At 29.3% G+C, this 23,182-nt stretch overlaps 2 protein-coding genes across 2 annotated transcripts; both read right to left on the bottom strand.

Moving 5' to 3' along the window:
• Positions 1 to 2,883: 2,883 nt before the first annotated feature.
• On the bottom strand, positions 2,884 to 5,497 carry LOC133037075 (uncharacterized). The gene is made up of 2 exons (XM_061113889.1): positions 5,261 to 5,497; positions 2,884 to 3,447 (listed from the first exon to the last, which is right to left on the bottom strand). The coding sequence occupies exons 1-2, from the start codon at positions 5,495 to 5,497 to the stop codon at positions 2,884 to 2,886; spliced, it is 801 nt and encodes a 266-aa protein (XP_060969872.1).
• Positions 5,498 to 5,591: 94 nt separating this feature from the next.
• Positions 5,592 to 13,261, bottom strand: LOC115708683 (protein DETOXIFICATION 27). Its single transcript, XM_061114319.1, has 8 exons — positions 12,417 to 13,261; positions 11,779 to 12,320; positions 11,595 to 11,681; positions 11,317 to 11,373; positions 6,603 to 6,841; positions 6,403 to 6,521; positions 6,186 to 6,275; positions 5,592 to 6,084 (listed from the first exon to the last, which is right to left on the bottom strand). The coding sequence occupies exons 1-8, from the start codon at positions 12,684 to 12,686 to the stop codon at positions 6,022 to 6,024; spliced, it is 1,467 nt and encodes a 488-aa protein (XP_060970302.1). The 5' UTR covers positions 12,687 to 13,261; the 3' UTR covers positions 5,592 to 6,021.
• Positions 13,262 to 23,182: the final 9,921 nt, after the last annotated feature.

Below are 23,182 nucleotides of genomic sequence, written 5' to 3' on the forward strand. Positions count from 1 at the left end.
AAATTTCATAATCATCAATCAATCATCAAATAACACTCAATACAACATAATACCATCCAAAGAACATACAAACAATCGTTTTAAAGTCCAAATTACATGCAAGTAAATCAATTACCATGGCTCTGAGGCCAGTTGTTGGGAATTATTTTACCAGGATCTTAGATCTACTCACAAGTATGTTTATTAACATCCTAAATATGAACTTTCTAAAACGATAAAATAAACACATATAAAGTTAAGAAAACCTTACATTGATGCGGCGGAATAAATGTCTCCTTCCACTCGGATCTCTAACCCTTGATTCCTTTACAGTAGCGAGTATAATCAAGATCCGAGCCCGAATCTCCTTCTTCTTCAAGCTTTGATCCTTCACGGTCTTCCAATCTATGATTGAGTTATCGCTTACATCGTGTGTGGGCACTTACTCTTTCACTAGGCTCACGAAAAAGATGAAGGAACAGAGGGCGAGAGGTTTCGGCCAAGGTAGAGAGTGAGGGAAGGCTCGCTTTTCTGAAGAGAGAAATTTCTGTCAGAAAGCTAATGAAAGCATGTATTGTGAATGAGCCATCACTTTCTATTTATAGGCAACTTACTAGGTTTAGGTTTAGAATTATTTGGCATTAAAATAATGAAAATATTAATTTGAAAAAGCCTTATAAGTGGCCGGCCATAGGTGTTGTAATGGGCCCCACTTAATTTTGCAATTTTATCAAATTTTATCTCTATTTTCTCAAAAATGCCAATTTTCCAATTCTAACCTTTTAAATGCCAAAACTAATTATTTAATAATTAAAATACATTATTAAATAATATTGTCATTTAATTTAATTATTAATTAGACATATAAAGTCCATTAATAAATAAATAAACCCGTAGAAAACTCTTTTCCTTACAATTTCACCTTTGAATAGTGAAAATTCATAAAATCAGACATAGTCTAACTTTAGAATTATAATTGATCAATCACGAATCAACTAATGAGTCTTATAAGCAGAATGTTCTCAACTAGAATGGGGACCATGGATCTATATGCTGAGCTTCCAATAAGTGAACCAAATTTACCAAGTAAATTCCTACTTATTAATTCTTCGTTGAATCCACTCTTAGAACTTAGAATTGCACTCTCAGACTTATATAGAGCATATTGTATGTTTCACGATACCAATATACTATCTCATTTAACCATTGTTATAATCTTATTGTGATTTAAAGATCCTCTATATAGATGATTTACATCGAGATGGGATTTCTTTACCGTTCTCACCCCTCAATGTATTTTGCCCCTTAAAACACTTAGCTACCTGTAAATGGTGTTTAGTGATCTAATAATTAGTCAGTTAAACAAGAGCTCATCCATTTACTTCTATTTGCTAAGCTCGAAGGGAATCATCACTTAACTTCTATACACCAGTAGAAGCTATAGATTCCATATTTATGTTCAGCACTCCCACTCAATCATACTATCATGTTCCCAAAATATACGTATCACCCTGACCCAAAAGTAGGCTTAACTAATAAATCAAAGAACATGAATAGCACTCCTGAGTTGAGCCTAAGCATATCAGGATTTAGATTCTTTTCAATCTTAAGATCAACTACTGATATTGACTTGGAAAGATATGTATAACGGTAAGTTTGTAATATCTTAACTTAGTTGCAATATCGGTCCAGTCCAATGTATACTCCATACATTCGAAACTAGTATACTTTGCTAATGTCCTGGAAAGAACATAACACTTACTCCAAGTGTAAGTACACATCATCGCTGATTATCACATTAGTGTAAATCCAATAACACTGATGAAACAGGGACCAAAACTTTTGATTCATATGATCACAATCACATTCCACTGTGTTGACGATACTGCAATTGTGAATAAACATATGATCTGGATTTAACTGATTTTGTGTGTATGAATGTAATAAACATATTAAACATATTAAACCATTAGCATGTAAAATTCATGCAAACATCAATCACTTCAAATTTCTTATATTGATAACTAATCAGATTGTAAAGAGTTTTATTTAGGGCATAAAACCTAACATATTATATATTATAAATCCTATTATAATATATAACAATCTATTATCTATTCATACCAATATTCATTAATAAATTCTATTTCTAATATACTTCAAATTCACTAACGTTTAATCTAACTATCAAAATCTCTAATATGAAAATACAATTGTATTTAGCAAATACCAATAATATTCATATTTTATTTAATGCAACAATAAAATGTCAAAACACACAATAATATACCAAAAAAAAGAAATAATATACTTGTACTGAATATTACATGAACAAGGGGTAGCACTAAGGGTGTATAGACCATGTTTACGTTTTCCTTTGAGAAGCACATCCCCCGTTTGCTTGTCCTTCACAAAATAACAATGTTTCTGAAATTCAAGGAAAACATTATTATCATCTGTTAACTTGGAAATACTAACTAAATTCTTAGTAATTTGGGGAACATGAAGAACAGACTTTAAAGCTAGAGAAGAGTAAGGCAAGAAGGTTGAACCTGTATGAGAAATCATGATTTTCTTACCATCTCCAACAACCAAACTCTCAGTGCCATTGTAAGGGACAGATTGATCTAACTGAGTGCCATTCGAGGTAACATGATGAGTAGCTCTTGTGTCAGCAAACCGTTGACAATCATCTCCAAAATCTTGAGCCATAGGATCATAGTCAAAGTCTTGTTAAGCACGAGGATTGTTGACACCTAGTTTGGGAACTTGCCAATTCTTGTCGAATCTGTAACGGCAAACAGGAGCAGTATGGCCACTTTTTAAGCATACTTGACAAATGACTCTGTTTGGGGGAAAATGAGAGTATCCTCTTCCACGGCCTTGATATTGAGAGGAGGTTTCTTAGTTTCCAGATCTGTTTGAGGAATATGGTCGAACACCACCTGACCTTCCTGAGCCGAAAGCAAGATTGGCTTGCATTTTCATAGACAGATCGTTCATTTGATGATGATGTTCCAATCGGCTTTCATGCGAGAGTAACAAGGCTTGAACTTCATCGATGGTGAGATTGTCGCTTCTTGCTGTGATCCCAGAGACCACAGAGTCAAAGTCAGTACCTAACCCATTTAGAACCTGTAGAACAAGATCTTGATCTTTAACTGGAGCTCTAGCCACAGTGAGCACATCAGCTATTGTCTGAACTTTTTCCACATACTCAGATATGGAAAGATTTCCTTTGTTCAAATGAGAAAATTGGCCTTTGAGTTGAAGCAATCGAGCCTTCGTTTGGCTGGAGAATTTTTGTTCTAACGCACCCCCACTACAACAAATATAAGAATTAGAGGCGGAAGGGTCCGCCGGTAATAATTGAGAAATCTGCTGGTAAAGATCTTTAGAGGCGGGTTTCGCCGGTAATAAAGGGTCACTATTAACAATAATTAGTGGCGGACTAACAGTACCTCGCCGCTAATAATAGTGTCATAATCTGACACTATTATTAGCGCCGGAGCATTCCGCCTCTAATACTTTTAAATTTATTTTTTAATATAAATTAATATTAAATATATTTAAAATAAAAAACATTAAATAATAAAAATATAATAAAAACCAATTATTTAATTTAAATATAAATCAAATTTAAAGTTAATATATAACTAGTTAATACTTACACTATCTAACTACAATATCCATTAAACAAACTAGCTGATACTTATACTATCCAACTAAATAATTACATTGACTAAGTTTGCATAAACTAATCACTAATATTATTCATCATCACTTCAAAACAAATTAAGGTCAATTTAGTGAAGCTCTTCATCTACCATGCCATGCGAAAATCACCCAAGCGTAAGATCTATCTTAAAATTGATTCCGGAATTGTTGGCATATGAGGATAAGTAAAAATTGTTCCTCCTGCTGCGATGAACCAATAACCTCACCATTATTATTCAGTACTTCAATTAAATAATTATAAGATTATATCACAATTTAATTCAAATATTATTCTTATTTAAATAACTTATTTAATGGAAAAATTATATTAAATAAATAATGCACACTATAAAATAAATACATACTCATTAAAAAAAATAAACAAATAAATACACACAAAGATATTAATATATTACATTAACTCAAGTATTATTTTCTTTCACTAATATAAATATATATATATAAACACTTATTTAGAGCTATTGAAAAACACAATAATTTTACAAATAAAAATTTGTAATAAAATACCTACTTATTCAAAACTAAAATATATCCTAATTGTGTTTTCTCCTAAATATGAACAAAAAAAATATATATACACATGTATAATAATATATATAAATATATTTTAAAAAAAGTATATACATATAAAAAAAATATAACTTTTTAGACTAGTGTATAATTTTTTTTTTTTTTTGTGAAATATATAAATACGTATATTCTTAATCAATATATACACATATAAAATTATATTTAATCAATAAATATATACCTCAAAATAATTAAATAATATATCAGTTTTCTAAAAAAAATTTATATATATACCCATGTTTACATATATACCTCATTTATTAATAAAAATTTTAAAAAATGATTATAAAAAAGAGAGAAGAAACTGACCCAAAAATATTAGTTTCCTCTTGATTTCTTTTGTTGCAGTGCTCTAGCATTTCCACACAGAGAAAATGACTAAAAAAGAGAGAAAGAGAGACCAATTTTTAAATATATAATTAGATATTTCTCAAGTAAATGATCACAAAAAGGAAAAAAAAATCAGAAAACATACTCACCCATAAAATTATATTGAAGGTGGTGATATGTAAGGGTAGATTTAAAGAAGCAAGAGGAGAGGGATTGATGGTGGTAGGGGCGGAGAGGAAGAGACGAAGAGGGGGAGATAGAAATTAATGAAGAGTGAAGATGATATACATATATATATAAAATTATTAGGTAATAATAAAAAATGTAATTTTTAAAATATTATTTAATATTATTAGCGGCAGACTTCCGCCGGTAATAGTCCACTGCTAATAAATTTGAAATTTAATATTGGGACAATTCCCGCACAAACCAATTTTTTTATTTTCTTAAAAAATTAACCCTACTATTAGCAGCGGATTTATAGTCCGCCGGTAATGTAACATTTTCTTGTAGTGGCCGGCCAAATAGAGTGTGACGAAGTATGATTTGCAACAGATGCAAGAATGACTTCGGACATGGAAGACTAAAGCCATGAAAGCAGTAATTGATCCTTCTTTTTCCACAGAGTATACTCAGAGTTTACAGCTCCATTGACAAGATTCTGAGGTGGAGACGTGCCGGTGAAGAGGATTTCATCCAGATCATGGCCGATCACAGTTGGTATAACTTGAGATTTCCAAGAGAGAAAGTTGTGACGATCGAGTTTGATCGTAAGGTTAGACGTGAGAGAGTGAGAAAACAGGTTCCAAGGAGGATTAGGGGGAGTGGCCATGGCAGCAGTAGCAGTAATTCCAGGATTAGAGGTTGTTGAAGATGACATATTGAATGTCAGTTGGCAATTGATACCATGTTAACAAGAACAATAACAAGAACAATAAGAATGGTGCATAGCACCAGAGAAGAAAGAAACAAAATTTCTTAATGGGAGAGTAATAATGAACAAAAGCTACACCCTCTCACTGATATGCCTTTATTAATATGATGGAAGCAATTACAGGAGTACAGCTAACAAAACGAACAAAACAGAAAATAACCAACTTTTAAACAGTAAAGTCCTAACCAACTTTCAACACTAACATAGTTCACACTAAATTAAGTCTAGTTCACAATAAATTAAGTGCAAAATTAGTTCATCAATCTTTTTGAAAGGAATATAGTTCATCAATCTTACGTGATCCCGAATTAATTAATGGATTATTTCAAAATTATAAATAATACTATTATATTTTCATTTGTGACAAAAATACTGCCTTAGAGAATGCCTACCAAATTACACGTGATTTTCTTTTCATTTTTTGGCATGGCAAAAGTACATTAATTAATAATCATTTTTTTTTTTGATAACTACATCACTTCTTGCTTCGATTCTCTTGCCCACTCCAATACATGTTTATTTGCTTTTTGTGCCTGCATGCATGTTTCATCCAAAATTAGAAGAAGTTGTTCTATTGATAACTTTGAAATTGAAATTCAAAAGGAAAATTATGAATTTAGATGATGCCATGTACCTCTTTCTCCCAATCACATCGAATGGTAATGATGGCCAATATTAAGGTCTGAACTGCTGTCCCTCCAAATATCATGCCAGCCCAAATCCCCTGTTAATTGTGTTTTTTCATATTTTGTATATAGGAAATATTAGTGTATAAGATAAACAATCTCTTTATTGAATTTCGCATGTTAATAATTTAATATATAACTAAATAATGTTACTAATTAACTTACCATAACACCTTGGTGGAATCCCCACCCCATCAGAAACCCAAACGGCACTCCAATGAGATAATAACAACCTAAGTTTATGTATGCCACATACGACTGCCACCCAGATCCCACAGCCACTCCTGGAAATTAATTAAGGAAATTAGTATAACAAAATAATTTAAATTAACTAAACTCAATAAGTTTAAAAAATAAAAGATTACCAGAGAGAACAGGTTGAACACTGTTGAGAAGAATAGTGAAGGCCAAGAGGAGAGAGAGTTTATTAACAGCTTCAAGGACAGCTTTGCTTGAAGAGAATATCAAGGCAATTTCATTGTGGAAAATCATAATCAAAACCCAAAAGAAGAGCCCTATTACTATTGATGTCACAACTGATACTATGGTCGCAAACTTGGCCCCTTTCCCATTTCCAGCTCCGAGCTCATTTGCAACTCTTACTCTGAATTTAATACATAATGTATATATACATTCAAAATAATTAGAAAATTTGTTCAAACAAAAAAAAAAAAATAGAAAATTGCAAATCAAAGTATTAAAAAAAACCACAGCCTCTCATTTGAAAAAATTAATTTAATCATGATTATTAAATGAAATTAATTAAAACATAGGAATTTTTTTCATATTTAGTATTATATTATGTTATAAATTCAAAGCAATTAGAAATTTGAATCAACATAAAAAATTATAACCAGTCTCTCCCTGTCAAAAATTAATTTAATGATTCTTAAAATAATTTTATTAATTAAGACACAAGAAGAAGGTTTTTTGTTTTCTGAATAATTAGTTAATTTATATGGTATTTAATAATTTACACTTGTAAGTATCATAATAATAATAATATTGAGAGAATTTAGGGCAATGTGAAATTTTAAAATATAATAATAATGAAATAAATGGAGAAATAATTAAAGAGTGATACGCGTCTCATGGATACGTGTACCGAGTACCGACCACAAAATGATATGAGATGCTAGTTTTTCATATTTATATATTGTCTAGTCGAGACACATAAATGTGTAATCAAATTAAAGCAATCGCAAGGGCGCCTATAAAAACAAATCAATATCAGTCCCTACACGTAAGATTTTCAACCTTGTACATGTGTATACCGGGTTCGTTTGGAAATTAGTATTAAGTTGTATTATATTTTATTAAATTAAATTTGATTATATATTATATTTTTTATATAATATTATGTTAAATTTTAATTTATAATAAAATATTATATATTTAAATTTTTATAAAAATTAATACCGTATATACGCGTTCTAAACGAACTTGTATAAACATGTACGAGGTTAAAAATCTATACACAACTCTCTTAAAAAAAAAAAAATAATAAATAAAATATACCTATACACGACTTGTACAACAAGTACACAGTAGTCAAAATTAATAAAGTATCTAAGATCCGTTTCCAAATTTTCTTGGGAAAAAAATCCATAAGCGGTTGATCCTTGTGATAAAATTTAAATGTATGTTTTTAAAAATATTTATCATATCTCTCTTATAACGATTTCATTACTATTATCTTTCTTAATTCTTCGCCTCCTCTAAAACCTATACACGAAAAACATAGAGCTTTGCTAAACAAACCGAACAAAAAGTGTTCACCTGTATTATTAATATTATAGAATATTAAATTATTCGAATAATAATATAGCCAAATTTCTCTCCTTCCATTTTTGAAAGAATACAAACAACAATGAGACGACAAAGTATGTATGATGAAGTCAAAATAGGGCTTCCTCTATGTTTATTTTCCTAGTCATACGAAAAGGATTGGACAAATCATACAAAGACAATGCATGTTCTTTTTGGGTTTATTTTAACTAAAACTTTCATTTAATATATTTATTATTATTTGGAAGACTGACTTGTACAAGTATTGTACTAAGTCATAGTAAGGCCCCACCACAGTTAATTAATATTACAACCTTCTATAGTTCTGTCTGTATATGCTGAAGTAATATATTTTTATTTTAATTTTTATGGTGGTGTTTAGTGTAGTTAAAATAATTTTTTATTAAAGCTTAATTTAAAAAATATAAATAGTTTATACATAGTGCTGTAAATAATTTTAATTTTTTTTAACAGAAATAGTAAACTAGAATATTATAAAATCTGTATGTGGTAACTACAATAAATATTACCTTATAAAAAATAAAAATAATCCAATATATATTTTTGAAGTCAAAGATGTTGAACATAGCACACCTTTTAGAACTGTTTTTGCCTTATAATTATAAATATAATCAAGCCAAGAAATCAATGAATAAACGGACAAAACTATGTGATGTGCATGTATATGTATTGCTGATTAATTATGAATTAGATACACGAACAATTAAATTCATAAAAAAAAAAAGATACACAAACAATTACAATATATAGGCTGTCTCTATTCTCCACAGAACAAAATTAGTAATCAATTAGAAACACGACCTCAAAAATAGACTTATATATAGGACAACTACGAGTAATGCCACAAATTTTTTGTATGCACGACCTCAAAATAGAATTAAAAAATATTATATTCCAAGAGAAGAGAACAATATAGCTGTATAAAATTAAAAGAGTGACCACTTAATTATGGACAAGTGTCCTTCTACACATTTTTTTCTTTTTTTTTTTTTTTTGAGAGAGAGTCTTTCTACACATTTTAAATTAATTGAATTTGTCATTTTTCTGAAAACAAAAGCAAAACTAATCAATCATAGTAGCAACTAGAATTTAGTGCATGGAATGGTATATATTCCGATATTGATGGAAATAAATATATGAGTTAATATTTCTGTGTGAGTGTTTATGGTTAGTGATTGCCGACCTATCTAGGTAGAGAATTTGAGAGGGAAAGCTTAACATATTTGAACCACGAGTTTTGGGATTTAATATATTATTGATGATGAGAAAGCAGGACCATATATATCATTAATACATGAGAAATTGATTATGTATGCAATGACGTGAGAAAAAAGTACCAGCTATGGTTACTAATAGTAATCCCTACACGTATATGTTGTTGTGGTAGGCAACAAATCTAGACTACTTACTGTCATATCTATCGTAATTAAGAACAATGAACCTATTTAACAAGATATATAATTTTCCATTGTTATTAAACGGTGTTCAACATATCTTTTTATATATGTATATAATAGTTATTAATTAGAATATAAACTTGGTGTTAAACGAAACCAATATCAATATTAATGGTTGATCCAAAATGAATTGTCACAAATTTATTAAATTTGCTCAGCTCTCAAATTAATAATAACTATTGAAGTTAACAATTGGCATATAAATATATATATATATATATATATATATTTTTTTTTTGAGAGAGAAACATATATATATTACACCACTACTAATAATTACTCATTTAATTTCATTTAATAAAAAAACACTTATTTTTTTTATATAAATTTCAATCACACCTAACACTATAATCCAAATACATTCAGGTAGTAAATTCAGTAGTAGATCCAATGAAGGATAAGGCGGGGCTTTGCCGGTCTATGTTCATTTTGGTTTTCTTTTATTAATGTATAAAAAAAAATAATTAAAATAAAAATTAATTATGTAAAAGAGAATAAATTCTCTAAATAAATATACATAGTTACATTTGTATATTGTATTGTTAATGTTTTATTTCACCACAAGAATAAAATTTTGAGTCAGTAGTAATGGTAATGAAATAAAAATAGTATTAGAAATTAATTACAATATTTAGTTTATAATTAAAATTATTGTATTTAGTTTGGTATAAAAATGTATTGTAATGACGGAATATTCCAATTTTTAAGTGAATGGATCAATCTTCAATAATAAAAAAAATTATACTTTGGGAGTATTATTTCTGATTGTAAGATGTTGTTAAATGACTTGGGAGATGTTTATGTCAATTTTATTAGACGTTCTGCAAATAGTGTTGCTCATTTCTTAGCTCGAGCATCCTATTTAGTTGTTGATCGTATTATCAGGAGTAGGGATGTTACTTCAGATTTTAATCATATAATTACTATGGATTGCAATTAATAAAGATGATGAATTTTTTTTTTTAAAAAAAAAAAGTATATATATATTCCTATTACTTATATATAATTTTTTTTTTTTTTTGACAATGAACCTTATTACTTATATTTTTATAATTATGGAATATCTAAAATAATTAGTACATTATTTTCTTTTTCTTTTTAACTTTTATAATCATTAGATGATATTTTTATTTTTCTTTTAGTTAAAACAGGGAATCATTTTTATAATTGTTGCTCTAATTATACTTTCCACTTTAGTTAATATTTGATTATTTTAATAAAATTTAATAATTTGAATTTATCAACTATAAATTAATTTTATAAAATAATAAAAAAATGATAGTATTTTTGAATAAAATACTATTAAAAAAAATTAACAAAAGAAATAAGGAACTATGTAGAGAGCTCTTTATTTTTTTTTCCATTATAGAGTTTTTTTTTTTGCATAATTAGAACTTATTTTTTCAAGTTCCCTCTCTATTTTAAATAAATATTATATTTAAAGAACATATAGAGATGCTCTTACAATGTAATAATAAGAATTTAATAGTTTAGTAATTCTATTATAACATAATAAATTCGTTTTCTTTTAAAAACGTTTTTGTTCAAAATTAAATTTTTTTTTTTCTTTTTTTATAGAAAAAATTAATTGTGTTTGTTAGTAGAGAGATATGATTGAAAGAGTTAGGAGTGGCCGTGGTCAGCATGGATCCCACTTCATTACTTTTCTATGAGCCCACTTAATTATTAATATACATCATGCAATATTGAAGAAGTAAAAAACACAAAAAGTCTTTTCAGAAAATTAAAAAAAAAAAACAAAAACAAAAACAAAAACAAAAACATGAAAAGATGAGTTAAAGAAATATATTACCCGGTTCCAGCGAAGAACGCCAAAGGAATCATCATCTCCCACCCATTAATCGTCATGCTGCCATTTCAAATAAGACAAAATTCACAAATCCAAATAATAAAGAGTTAGTATACATATAGAAAACGTAACCTCCCAATATTTGAAAGCATATCATAAAATATACCATATATATATTTTGCCTGAAAGTGAAATATTATTTTCAACATTACCAACATGGTAAGTAAGAGAATTCAGTACTGGACAGAATTAATAAAATTAATGTCAATAAGCTGTCATACCATATCGATAAAGCGTCTAAAGCAATCTCAGCGTTTTTCAAGTTTCCAGTCATCAGTATCAGTATTCTATAATACCAATTTTCCAAGCTGTTGAATTTTCCAAATTTATACACAATTAAAAAGAATATATATAATTAATAATATCCCAAAATAAAAAATGTAACAAAAAGAGAATTAAAATTACCAGAGCATAACCCCAGAAGAAGTAGAGAGTTTGGTAAACTCCCAAAGACCAGAAAAGGCTTCGATTGAGAAACCGGCCCAAGTGGTCGGACAGCCACCGAAGAGTGTATAGCCCAAAAGCCCAAAAACCAAAGTCCACCAAGAGAAGTTGATTGTTAAAGCGGTGCCAATAACGCCAAGCTTGAATTGGTACACAAAGAGCCAACTAATGAAGATGTGCATAATGAGTGCAGCCAGTGAAACCCAAGCGATAACTCCAGTCTTTAGCTGGCTCTGCAAGAATCTCTGTAAAGGAAATTGGAAAGCGAAGCTGAAGTGCAGCGGAATCATACACATCGCCGCCACACCTGATAATTCCGCCACGTCGTGAGGCTGTCCTAACACTTCTAAGACAGGTGTGGCGAAGAGGTAGATTGGGAGTAGTAAAACACAGCATACGGATAACACTATCCACGACCTTTGCATGTACACCCCTAACATATAGTACTTCTTAGCCCCGTAGGCTTGTCCGCATAGCGTTTCCAAAGCACTAGCCATTCCCAACTGAGAAAAAACAAAACATGATGGATTTATCATCATATGTCAATTATTGAAATTGGAATAAGGGAAATTATTAATTTTGAGAATTATTATTATTACGAGTAGGCCGAAGTCGAATCCGACGATGACATTATTAGCGATTGAGATAGCGGCGAGTTCTAGATCGCCGAGGTGACCGGCGAAGGCTTGGGTGATGACGAGCATAGAGTAAGAGGCGATTCGGCTGAAGATTGCGGGGCCAACTATGTGCCATAGCTTCTTTGATTCAATCTTAACTCTACAAGGCAGTGATAGTTCCTCATAATCATCATTGTTGTTATTATCTTGAGTTTTTAGGTCTTCCAATAGTGGAACTTTATTACTCGACATTTGTTTGTTTGTTTTAACCAAACGCCTTTCAATAATACTCAACACTCGGTACTTTTTGTAAGGACTAAGGAGTGTTAGAAGAGAGAAATGAAATAGCTATTACTTGATATAGCAGATGAGATATGTATGTAGGGAGAAATATGAATATGATAATGAGATATATGGCTTCTAATTTATAGGATTTTTATATCTGAATTGTGTGACGCCACCTATCTAGGAGCCACTAGGCCACTAGTAACAGTACAATTTGTTTATTATTATTTATGATTTGAAGAATAAAAGTCAGGTTTGTGTTCCTTCTTGATGGAAAAAACAAACTAGTTTTTCTTCTCCATCAAGCAAAACTTACTCTTTTTGTTTGGAACTCAGATTTAAGGTAAGGAAAAAGATAAATATCAAAGAATTTCAATTTTATTATCTTTGGTTTGGAATATAAGAAAAACAAAAAAAAATATATGGTATGATATTGTCAACTTTGAGCTAAGTTCTCACGAATTTGTTTTTGGTTACATTTTCAAAATGTCTGATACCAATAAAAATATTGTCCATACTATAATCTTTCCAATTTCTAGCCAGTGTAGAATTTTAGTTGCACACCTCAATATCTACTAGAAAAAAAAAAGTGTCATTTTTTGTTGTTAAGTATCAAATGGATTTGCCACGTTGTAAAGAAATGTACACGTGGTAAATTTTATTGGTCCACATAATATTAATAATTTGAATACTAAAAAAATAAATTTAAAAAAAAAATAAAAAAATAATTATTTTTTTATTTTCCTTTCTTCTTTAACTTCTTTCTTATTTTTTTCCTTTTTCTTATTCTCTTCTTCCTTCTAAAGGTTGAGGGTCTCATTCTGTAAAACCCTAGCCACCACCAACCCCCATCCTCCTTCCACTTTGCAGAGCCTTTCCGATCAACTGCCACCATCGATCCTTCATAGCCATAGTCGATGGCCATCAAACTAGATAACACTACACTTGCTGCCATTAAAGCTCCTCCTCCGTTTTTGCCATTAAGGCTTAAATGACCATTTCGACAAACTCATGGGGTTTCAGGATATGACAAGAGATGAGGAACTTGGGGTTTTGGGAGTCTCTTTTTTAGGAGATATGACCATGCCTGAACAATGAAAAAGAAGAAAATGGATTAGGGTTTGGTGTTTCAGAAGAAAAAGGGGTTGGGCTGATGAGGAGATATCATATGCCTAGACAATATTATTGTCTTGATATATGTGTGTGTTATTGTCTTGAATATATTTAGTCTGACAAGAGAAATGCTCCTACTTAACTAACATTCTTTGGTTGAATAAGGACTTATTTTTTCTTTCTCTCCTGTGAAGTTTTGAATATCAAGAAATAAGCTTTTGATACTGAGAATTAGTATGGAAGGGTTACAGATTTGAGCTTTTATTTCTATGATATGTATTGTAATTCTCGTGTATGTTGTTGTAAGGTAGCTTTGTTCAACATTATTACAAAAAATCAATATGTATTGAATATATATGTGTTTATTTTTTGAATTTGATTTGGTTTTTGTTTATTATTATTAATTTTTTTTTTTTTTGGTGATTTGGATTTGAAAACTAAGCTGTTACGTGTTGGAATATGTTTTACCATGATCTAGATTTACTACCATGTATGTTATTTAACATCCTAAATATGAATTTCTAAAACAATGTTAATAAACACATATAAAGTTTGAGAAACCTTACAGTGGGTGCAGCAGAATAATAATGGCTCCTTCTGCTCAGATCTCTAACCCTTGTATCCTGTCTGTAGCAGAGTATCACCAAGATCTGAGCCCAAATCTCCTTCTCTTATCTGGATTCTTCACAACCTTACACACTATGATTGAGCATCACTTGATGTGTGTGGGCACTTACTCTATCACTATAGGGTTTGAAAAATATATATGAAGAGAGAAAGAGAGAAGAGAGGTTCGAATATGGTAGAAGAGATGGCTCAAAATTTGACTGAAGGCTTGAATGTTCATCACCTTTTGATTTGAGGCCATCACTATCTATTTATAGGTAACCACCTAGGTTTATGTTAGAATTATTTGGCATTAAAATATTGAAAAAATAAATGGAAAAATACCTCTTAAGTGGCCGGCCATAGGAGTGGGCCCCACTTTGCAATTTTGCTATTTTTTTCAACTATTTATCTTATTTTCCAAAAATGCCATTTTTCCAATTCAACCACTTAAATGCCAAAATTATTTATTTAATAATTAAAATTAATTATCAAATAAAATTTCCATTTAATATATTTATTAATTAGACTCCATAAAGTCTCTTAATTAATAAATAAGCCTTAGAATCTCTTTTCTTCAAAATTAAGCATTTGCTTAGTGAAAAATTCTTAAACTAGACATAGTCTAATTTTAGAATTATAATTGATTAATTAAAATCAATTAACTGAGTCTTACAAGCAGTATGGTCTCAACTAGTATGGGGACCATGGGCCTATACAACCGAGCTTCCAATAAGCAGAACTAGAATTTACCAAGTAAATTCTCTAACTTATTAATTCCTTATTGCATCCACCATAGAACTTGGAATTGCACTCTCAGTTATATAGAACGCTCTATATGTTCCACGATATAGATATGCTATAAACATTTAACCATCGTTCTAATCCCAATAATCAAAGATCCTCTATAGATGATTAACACCGAGTGGGGATAAATTTACCGTTTCACCCCTCAATGTATTTTATCCTTAAAACACTTAGCTTCCTATAAATGATATTTCAGTGAATGAATATAATCACTGAAATAAGAGCTCTTCTATTTATCTCTCTAAAGCCAAGCTCGAAGGAAATCATCGTTTCACTTCTATGTCCAGATAGAAGTTATAGATTCCATATCTATGTTTAGCGCTCCCACTCAATTGTACTATCATGTTCCCAAAATGTACGTATCACCCTGACCAAAAAGTAGGCTTAACTAACAAATCACAGAACATGAAAAGCACTCCTGAGATTGAACCTAAGCATGTCAGGATTAAGATCTTTTGATCTAAGATCAACCAGTGATATTGACTTAGAAAGATACAACGGTAAGATTACAATATCTTTACCAAGATCAATATCGGTCCCAGTCCAATGTATACTCCATACATCCAAAACTAGCATACTTTGCCAATGTTCTGAAAAAGAACACAACACTTATTCAAGGTGTAAGTATACTTTATCGCTGATTATCACATCGGTGTAAATCCAGTGCACTGATGAATCAGGGACATTATCTTTTGAAGCATATAATCACAATCATATTCCACTATGTTGACATCCCTGTAATTGTAAATAACTATATGTTCTGGACTTAACAAATTTTGTACACATTAAACCATAAACATGAAAACTACATGCAAACATAAATGACTTCTAATCTTTTTATTGATAACAAATCAGATTATATTGAAATAGATTTTATTTAGGGCATAAAATCCCAACAAACTCCCACTTGCACTAACATATAACAAGTAGTGCATTTCAATCCATCTATTGTCTTGATATCTAGATCAAATGTAGTATATTTGACTAAATCCAAAATGACTGGAACTGTAAGTCTGTGGTAAGCTACTGCTTTCTCCACCATTACTTCCTTTGTGTTCATAATACATACTGCAACATCATTTTCTATATGCATTACTCGTCTAGGAATACTGAATTCTTTACTGCTTATTAAGTGCATCTGAATAAACAGAAGACATATCTCTAATTCTATCTGAAATTGGAATAGAGATAACACAGTATAGAACTTTCTTCAGTTGAATAACCTTTCCAATGTTTTTCGAAACAACAAAGTTATTTATCTTCACTAATGGAGCTTAAATTATTATAAATGGGTTTTTACATCCTTCTAGAATAATTCATCCACCACTACAAGAATAATAGGTATCACTAACGGCACTATCACTAACGCCAAAAAATCCTCACTAAAGGTAACATTATTACCAATGACATTTAAATGTCCTCAGTAATAAAAATGATTTTTTTTGCTGAAGTATACATCAATGGCGACAAAATATATCACTGACGAAAAATTTCGTCATTGAGATATATACTAATAACGAAATTTCCGTCAGTATTTATTAATTTTAAAAAAAAAACGGTTAAATTGGGCGGGATTTTTCCCTCTTAAACATTCACTGGTGACAAAGTCGCCACGTGGTCAGTGTACGTCGCCAGGGATAAGCTCCTCAGATATTAAAATATAAAACCCAGGATCCATTTTAACGCATAACCCCTTCTTCTTCCCAAAAATACCATTTCTTTCTCAAAAAAAAAACCCTTATCCCTGGTTACGCCGTCCACCACTGCCGATGGTAATGGTTGCGCCGGCGACCACAGCCATCCCTTATTTTTGAGATACGAATTTATTTTTTTCTATTTTATTTTTCAGTTTTGTTATACATCATAACCATCATCTTCTCTATTTTCATCTTCCTCTTCTTCCATAATCTTATTCAAATCTCTTCTTCCATTTTCATCGAAATCTCTTCTCTTAGTATTGTCTTTGATCAAATTGGTAGTTGTGGCCTCTTTTTTCTCAGCAAACTTCTATAAGTTTAGATGTATATATATATGTAATGTATGTTATATGTTTTTACAGAGCAAAGACCTGTTGGAAATAATAGATGTAGGGTTTATTTACAAAAAAAAGTGTATATATATACACAGTTAAAACAAGGCCGGTATTGAGCCAAGAGAAAATATATGTGGTTGTTAGAAATATAAGTTGTAGGATTTGTGATTTGATGTGTTGAAAATATATCATAAAGTATGAGCAAGATGTTGGATGTGACTTTGATTGAATTTTTATGCTTTTTATTTTTTGAACTATTCAGCAAAATAAGAGATCGTGAAGAAGTTGTGAAAAGTAATTTATATTTTTGTATACTTATTAAAAATTTAAGAGGGTGTGAAGGATTTTTTTTTTAAAAATAAAGTCGTTAGTCACACTCTTAAGAAAACATTATTGAAATAAAGTCATTCTTGTTTTGTTGAGAGACGGAAACACATCCAAAACCAAAAGCATTAAAACGATGTTGGAGTGCATATTAATTAAAAACAAAACAGAGATATTGTTAGAAAAAGAAATAGAAAATTGATCAAATCCTATTCTTATTGCTATGATGTTTTTAGGTTTTGTTTTTTTTTTTACTATTTTAGGGTTATTATAATAATGGTCACATATTGACAAATTGATTTGTTTTTCAAGAATTTTGGAAACATAAATGGGAAAAATTTGCTAGAGTTGTTGATTGGAGCCACCACAAAAAAGTTAGTGTTTTTTTTTTATTCTTATATGTTAATTTGTTTATTATATGTTAATTGTAAATAAATGTAATTTGTATATTTATTAATCTTTTGTATAAAAAATTATTTTTTTAGTTTAATTTTTTAAAAAACAAATTTAATAGTTTTTTTAAAAAATAGATTTTATGTATATTTTTTATAAGTTACTATATTGTTTAATTTTTTTTAGTTATATGTAAGTTTTGTGTATGTAAAAATAATGTGATGCCGATACAACAAATGTCACAGATACCGCAGACTTTTCAGATGATGCCAACACCACAAGGGTAACAATATGGACAACAGACATCACATATGCCGACACCACATAGGCAACAGACTACTCAGATGATGACAAGTTCGCAGATGCTTCCATACTACCCACAGATGTCGGATGTTTCTCAACCGCAGATTCCGAGGAATGCTAATGATGATGATAACGACGTAACAACAAATTTCTTTTAGTATTTTTATCTTAGTTATATGAACTATTACTTTAATGTTTATTTATGGTTTATGAATATTCACTTTAGCAAGTATTATCTTTATTGAAGAATATTGCTATATTTGACATTTGATATGTGATATATAAATATTTATTTGGTGTTATGTTTTACTTTTAATATAATTATTTAATATATTATTTAATCAAAAAAATATTTAATAAAAATTGATTAGTGAAAAAATTAATATTTAATAAGAATTATTTTTTATTTGTAATATTATTTTTTTATATAAAATAATTAAACCAATGACAATTTTTTCGTCATTGATAATATTATCAATGACAAAAAAAGTCATCATTGATAGGCTTACGAATTTTTTTAAAAAAAAAATAATTCTTTTTGCCAACGATAAAGTCGTTGGTAATTATTTTTATCACCGACGACTTTGAATTTCGTCAGTAATAATACCTTTCACCGACGAAGTATTACCAACGATATTTTACTGAAGACACGTCGCCATTGATATTCAATACTGACGAAATACCCACCTTTTACTGATGAAATATGTCCTCATTGAAAGCCATAATTCTTGTCGTGCACCCCAGAGTAACCACCATCTCTAATAGGTTATGAGTTGGTGTAGATATAAGGATTCTAATATATACCCCTATCATTTAACATATAGGTCACTTTCAGATATTTTTCTTGACTGTCTCCTAATGTTCCTTGTTTGATTACATCTTAGATGGCTCCCACTGAACAGTAGGAGTCCGGTTAAATTCGTACATAGAAGTAGATTTAACCTCTTACTATTGTTTCTCAGGGACATCTTGTTGTGACGTATTATCTTAGTCTGAAACTGTAAGTTTCTTCTAGACTAAGTTATCAACATAGCAATCTAGTATTAATTAATGTAAAATACTTGCTTAAGATTAAGTAATCATTAGAGATACCATACAAAATTTCATGAAGATTAGGGAATTTTTGCCTAAGTCAGTCGAATGGACTATGCAAAAATTCTCCTATCTTATCCTCAAAATTCTGATAAGTTATTTCTATCCATATGAATGGTTAGATTTACTTTCGCAGTTGAATTCTAAAGCTCATATCACAAGTGTCATCCAAATAAAGATGGGCTTAGAATTTTAAAATCCTCCCACTCAAATAAGGTACTGTGATACTATGTCCGAGAACTTTATTGGTATCAATTTCTATTACAATACTAATATATTAATTGGAACAGAAATACAGGATCAAGAATAAGTTCTAATAATTTGCTAATTTGATCATTATATTACATCCATGATTAATCAAAAACATGTGTGCCATAGAGATATGTGGTGTATTGAGTATAGTCTAGAGTTCAAAATGAACTACATATGTCAATAGCTTTATCCACCCCTAAGTGTTATAGAGATCATGTGGGGTTATGAATATAAGCCAGAGTTCAATAGATATAAAAGATCATTGAACTGCATATATTATTCTTAACTTCTTCCACCCCTATCAGATCAAAAGATCTGTTTATTAAACAAAATCTTAATAATTGTTTAAGAATTAACAATTATTCATGAACTTCGAATTGAAAATTCTAGGTGTTTATGTGATATTATCTCTTTGCAGAGAAGAATATACCATAGATTTTGTATCAATAATAAAACACAAACACATACAAACATTATAAATATATAAATATAATTGGTATTGGCATACACAAGATAAAGAAAAATAAAGATCAATTCATAAATGTAATTCATTACTAAAAGAGAAAACTTTATTATTATTCTCAAAAAAAAAAAAATAAATGAATTGCCTGCATAAAATTGAAACAGGGAATAAAATCCTAAACCAATAATTGAAATCAAATTGTTCATAAATTAAAACAATTAATTTGAGAATTATTTCAAGAAGATTTCGAGCTTCATTCTTCAATCTTGGAAAATCTCCACCCTTCTGTCCAACCATCCGACTCAACTCGCTAGGATAGCAATCCAAGTTTAAGCAGCTGGAGCTGAAATAAGAAAAAAATAAACATGGTTAGTAGATCCAGAATTAATAACCCAAGGGGATAATAATTCTCTAAAATACATGAGTTTATAGCATAGAAAGAAATACCTTGTTTCTTTGCTAGAAACTTAGGGCATTGGGGTTTCCAGTGGCCCTATTCATTCCAATAGAAGCATTTTCCTTTTGGCTTTTCTTTGGGATTAGCAGCCTTTTTCGTTTTAACTGTTTTCACAGCTTGATCAGGCTTCTTGCTATTCTTTCACTTCTTCTTGTTGTTGGGTTTTGAAGTAGAGGCAATGTTTGCCTCAGCCTTGGCTGTACCATTAGTATTGCTAGAACTGGGAGCTTTAGATCCTCCTTTCTGTGGTCCTCCATTCAAATTTTCAAATGTTTGAAGGTTGTTGATCAACTCGTGAAAGTCAAGTTCCAACTTGTTCATGACATAATTTGAAGTAAAGGGCAGAAAGACTGAAGTCAAACTGTTCAAGATCAGACTCACTTGAGTTGTCTGATCCATAATAGCTCCATGATTCTCAGCCTCTTGGAAGTAAATCGTCATCTGGAGAAGGTGATCACGCACGCTCTAATGAGGTCTCATCCGTGCATTGATGAAATTCTTTGTCGCCTCAAAGCGAGCTTGAATTGATGCAATCCCGAATAGTTCAGTAAACTTGTTCATGATGTCTGCAGTCGTGAGAGTATTCGCAAACCTTGTTTTTAAGGTGTCGACCATACTAGACAGCATAAAATATCGAGCTTTGTTGTTGGCATTCTGCCAACGCTCGAACTTTTCCTTAACTGCCTTGGTTGCATTCTCACCTGGCTACTCAGGAGCCTCTTTAGTCAACACAAACAGGGAATTTTCACCAATGAGAGCAATATTAATATTCTCTCTCCATTTGACAAAGTTATCTCCATTGAGCTTGTTGTCAGTCAACAGTGACACCATGGGATTGTTCATAGTCATATTGGATACTACAAATAACAATAAATAGAAATCAAGTAAAGTTCAACACAAAATCACATTTAGAAATTATTAGCACTTAGCAAGTAGGAATGACAAGTGAAAATACTAAAACATACAATCCTAAATAATTTCCAAGGTCTTTAACAAACTGATATCAGTGTCCCGTTTAGGCGAGAGTCAAAGATACCATCCATTAAATAGAGTTGTCAGCTCATCTAAAATGATAAACATTCTAGCAACCTTTTATTTGATCAAGATGAGAATCCAGCGTTGTCCCGTTTAGGCGAGAGTCAAGGCCATTCTATCTTATGAGCTTCTACCATTGTTTCATACTTTTGTAAGTCTTACTCTTAGTCGCCACCATTAGGGTGATCCATACTAAGAATAAAACACTTACAAATAATACTTATCTTTCGAGATTCTACGGCGTTAAATTGCTAATGAACGTTCATCCATTAGGGATGATTACTCACTAAAACAAGAACTATGTAGAACCAACAATGGAGATCGAATGTCCTTATAATAAAGCTCATTATTTAAAGTGTATTTTCTTCTAATATTTATTTTAATCTATTTATTTTTAAATATACATATTTATTTAATTAAAATTTCTAATTTAGAAAAAAAATTCTAAATATAAATTTTAATTTAATATTTATAAAATTATACTTAGATTGATCTGAAAATAAATTAAATTATTTTCCATCTTAGTAATAATTTTCAATAAATATTTCGAAAATTATTCAATTTAAGTTGATCCAAAATTAATTTTCAACTCAAATTTAATTTTCTATAAATATATTGCAAAATTCGAAAATCCAATGTATTTAAAATAAACACATTTTTTGAATATACTTTAAATAAAATAAAATAAATCCTGAAAAATTATTTTGATTTATGTTGGTCCAAAATTAATTAAAAAAATTAATTTTTAACACAAATATAATTTTTCTATTTAATTAAATATTAAGAAAATTATCAAATATTTAAGTATCATGAATAAAATCAACTTAAATATTAATTTCATATTTAATTAAATATAACTAGAAAAATACTTCAAGCAAACAGAAAATAACTATCTAGACTTTCACTAACTAATTACTTTACTTTCTAATTATAATATATATTACTCCATTTATTTTATATAATCATTAATGAAAAATTTATTGATTTAAGTTGATCTAAAATTAATTTTCAACTTTAATATATTTTTCAAAAAAAAATTCAAAAAAATTGTCTCCATTAAAATAATGCAATTTTGAATTTATTAAAAAAGGATTAATAAAATAAAATAAAATAAAATAAATTTAAAAAAATTATTCAAATTTAAGTTGTTCTAAAATTAAATTTCGAACTTAAAATAATTTTCTATTTAATTAAATATTCTGAAAATAATAATATTTAAGTATCAAGAATAAAATCAACTTAAATATTTAATTTTCATTTTAATTAAATGTATTAATTAAATATTAGAATTAAATAATCAAGAATAAAAATAACTTAATTATTAATTCTAATTTAATACTAGGAAAGATGTTCTAATTTAAGTTGGTCCGAAATTAATTAATAAATAATTAATTTTCAACTTAAAATATTTTCCTAATTAAATATTAGAAAATATAATTAGTTACTAGAAATAACTATCTAGAATATATCTCATTAACTAAGTGTTTTTCTAAAATTAACTTTAAAATATTCAATGAAAAATAAATTTCATATATTTTAAAGTTAATTATGTTACTAATTCAATTTTTATTAGGTTAGATTAATAT

Source organism: Cannabis sativa, chromosome 4, assembly GCF_029168945.1.
Source record: "Cannabis sativa cultivar Pink pepper isolate KNU-18-1 chromosome 4, ASM2916894v1, whole genome shotgun sequence".
Taxonomy (NCBI): domain Eukaryota; kingdom Viridiplantae; phylum Streptophyta; class Magnoliopsida; order Rosales; family Cannabaceae; genus Cannabis; species Cannabis sativa.

Excerpts from the sequence above, each read along its gene's own strand:
- LOC133037075 (XM_061113889.1), bottom strand. The coding sequence starts at position 5,497 with ATGTCATCTTCAACAACCTCTAATCCTGGAATTACTGCTACTGCTGCC. Across the intron at positions 3,448-5,260 it reads AGAATCTTGTCAATGGAGCT|CGGCGAGGTACTGTTAGTCC; the intron begins GTAAACTCTGAG and ends CACTATTATTAG.
- LOC115708683 (XM_061114319.1), bottom strand. The coding sequence starts at position 12,686 with ATGTCGAGTAATAAAGTTCCACTATTGGAAGACCTAAAAACTCAAGAT. Across the intron at positions 11,682-11,778 it reads TCTTCTGGGGTTATGCTCTG|CTTGGAAAATTGGTATTATA; the intron begins GTAATTTTAATT and ends AAAATTCAACAG. Across the intron at positions 6,842-11,316 it reads GCGTTCTTCGCTGGAACCGG|AGTAAGAGTTGCAAATGAGC; the intron begins GTAATATATTTC and ends TATTAAATTCAG.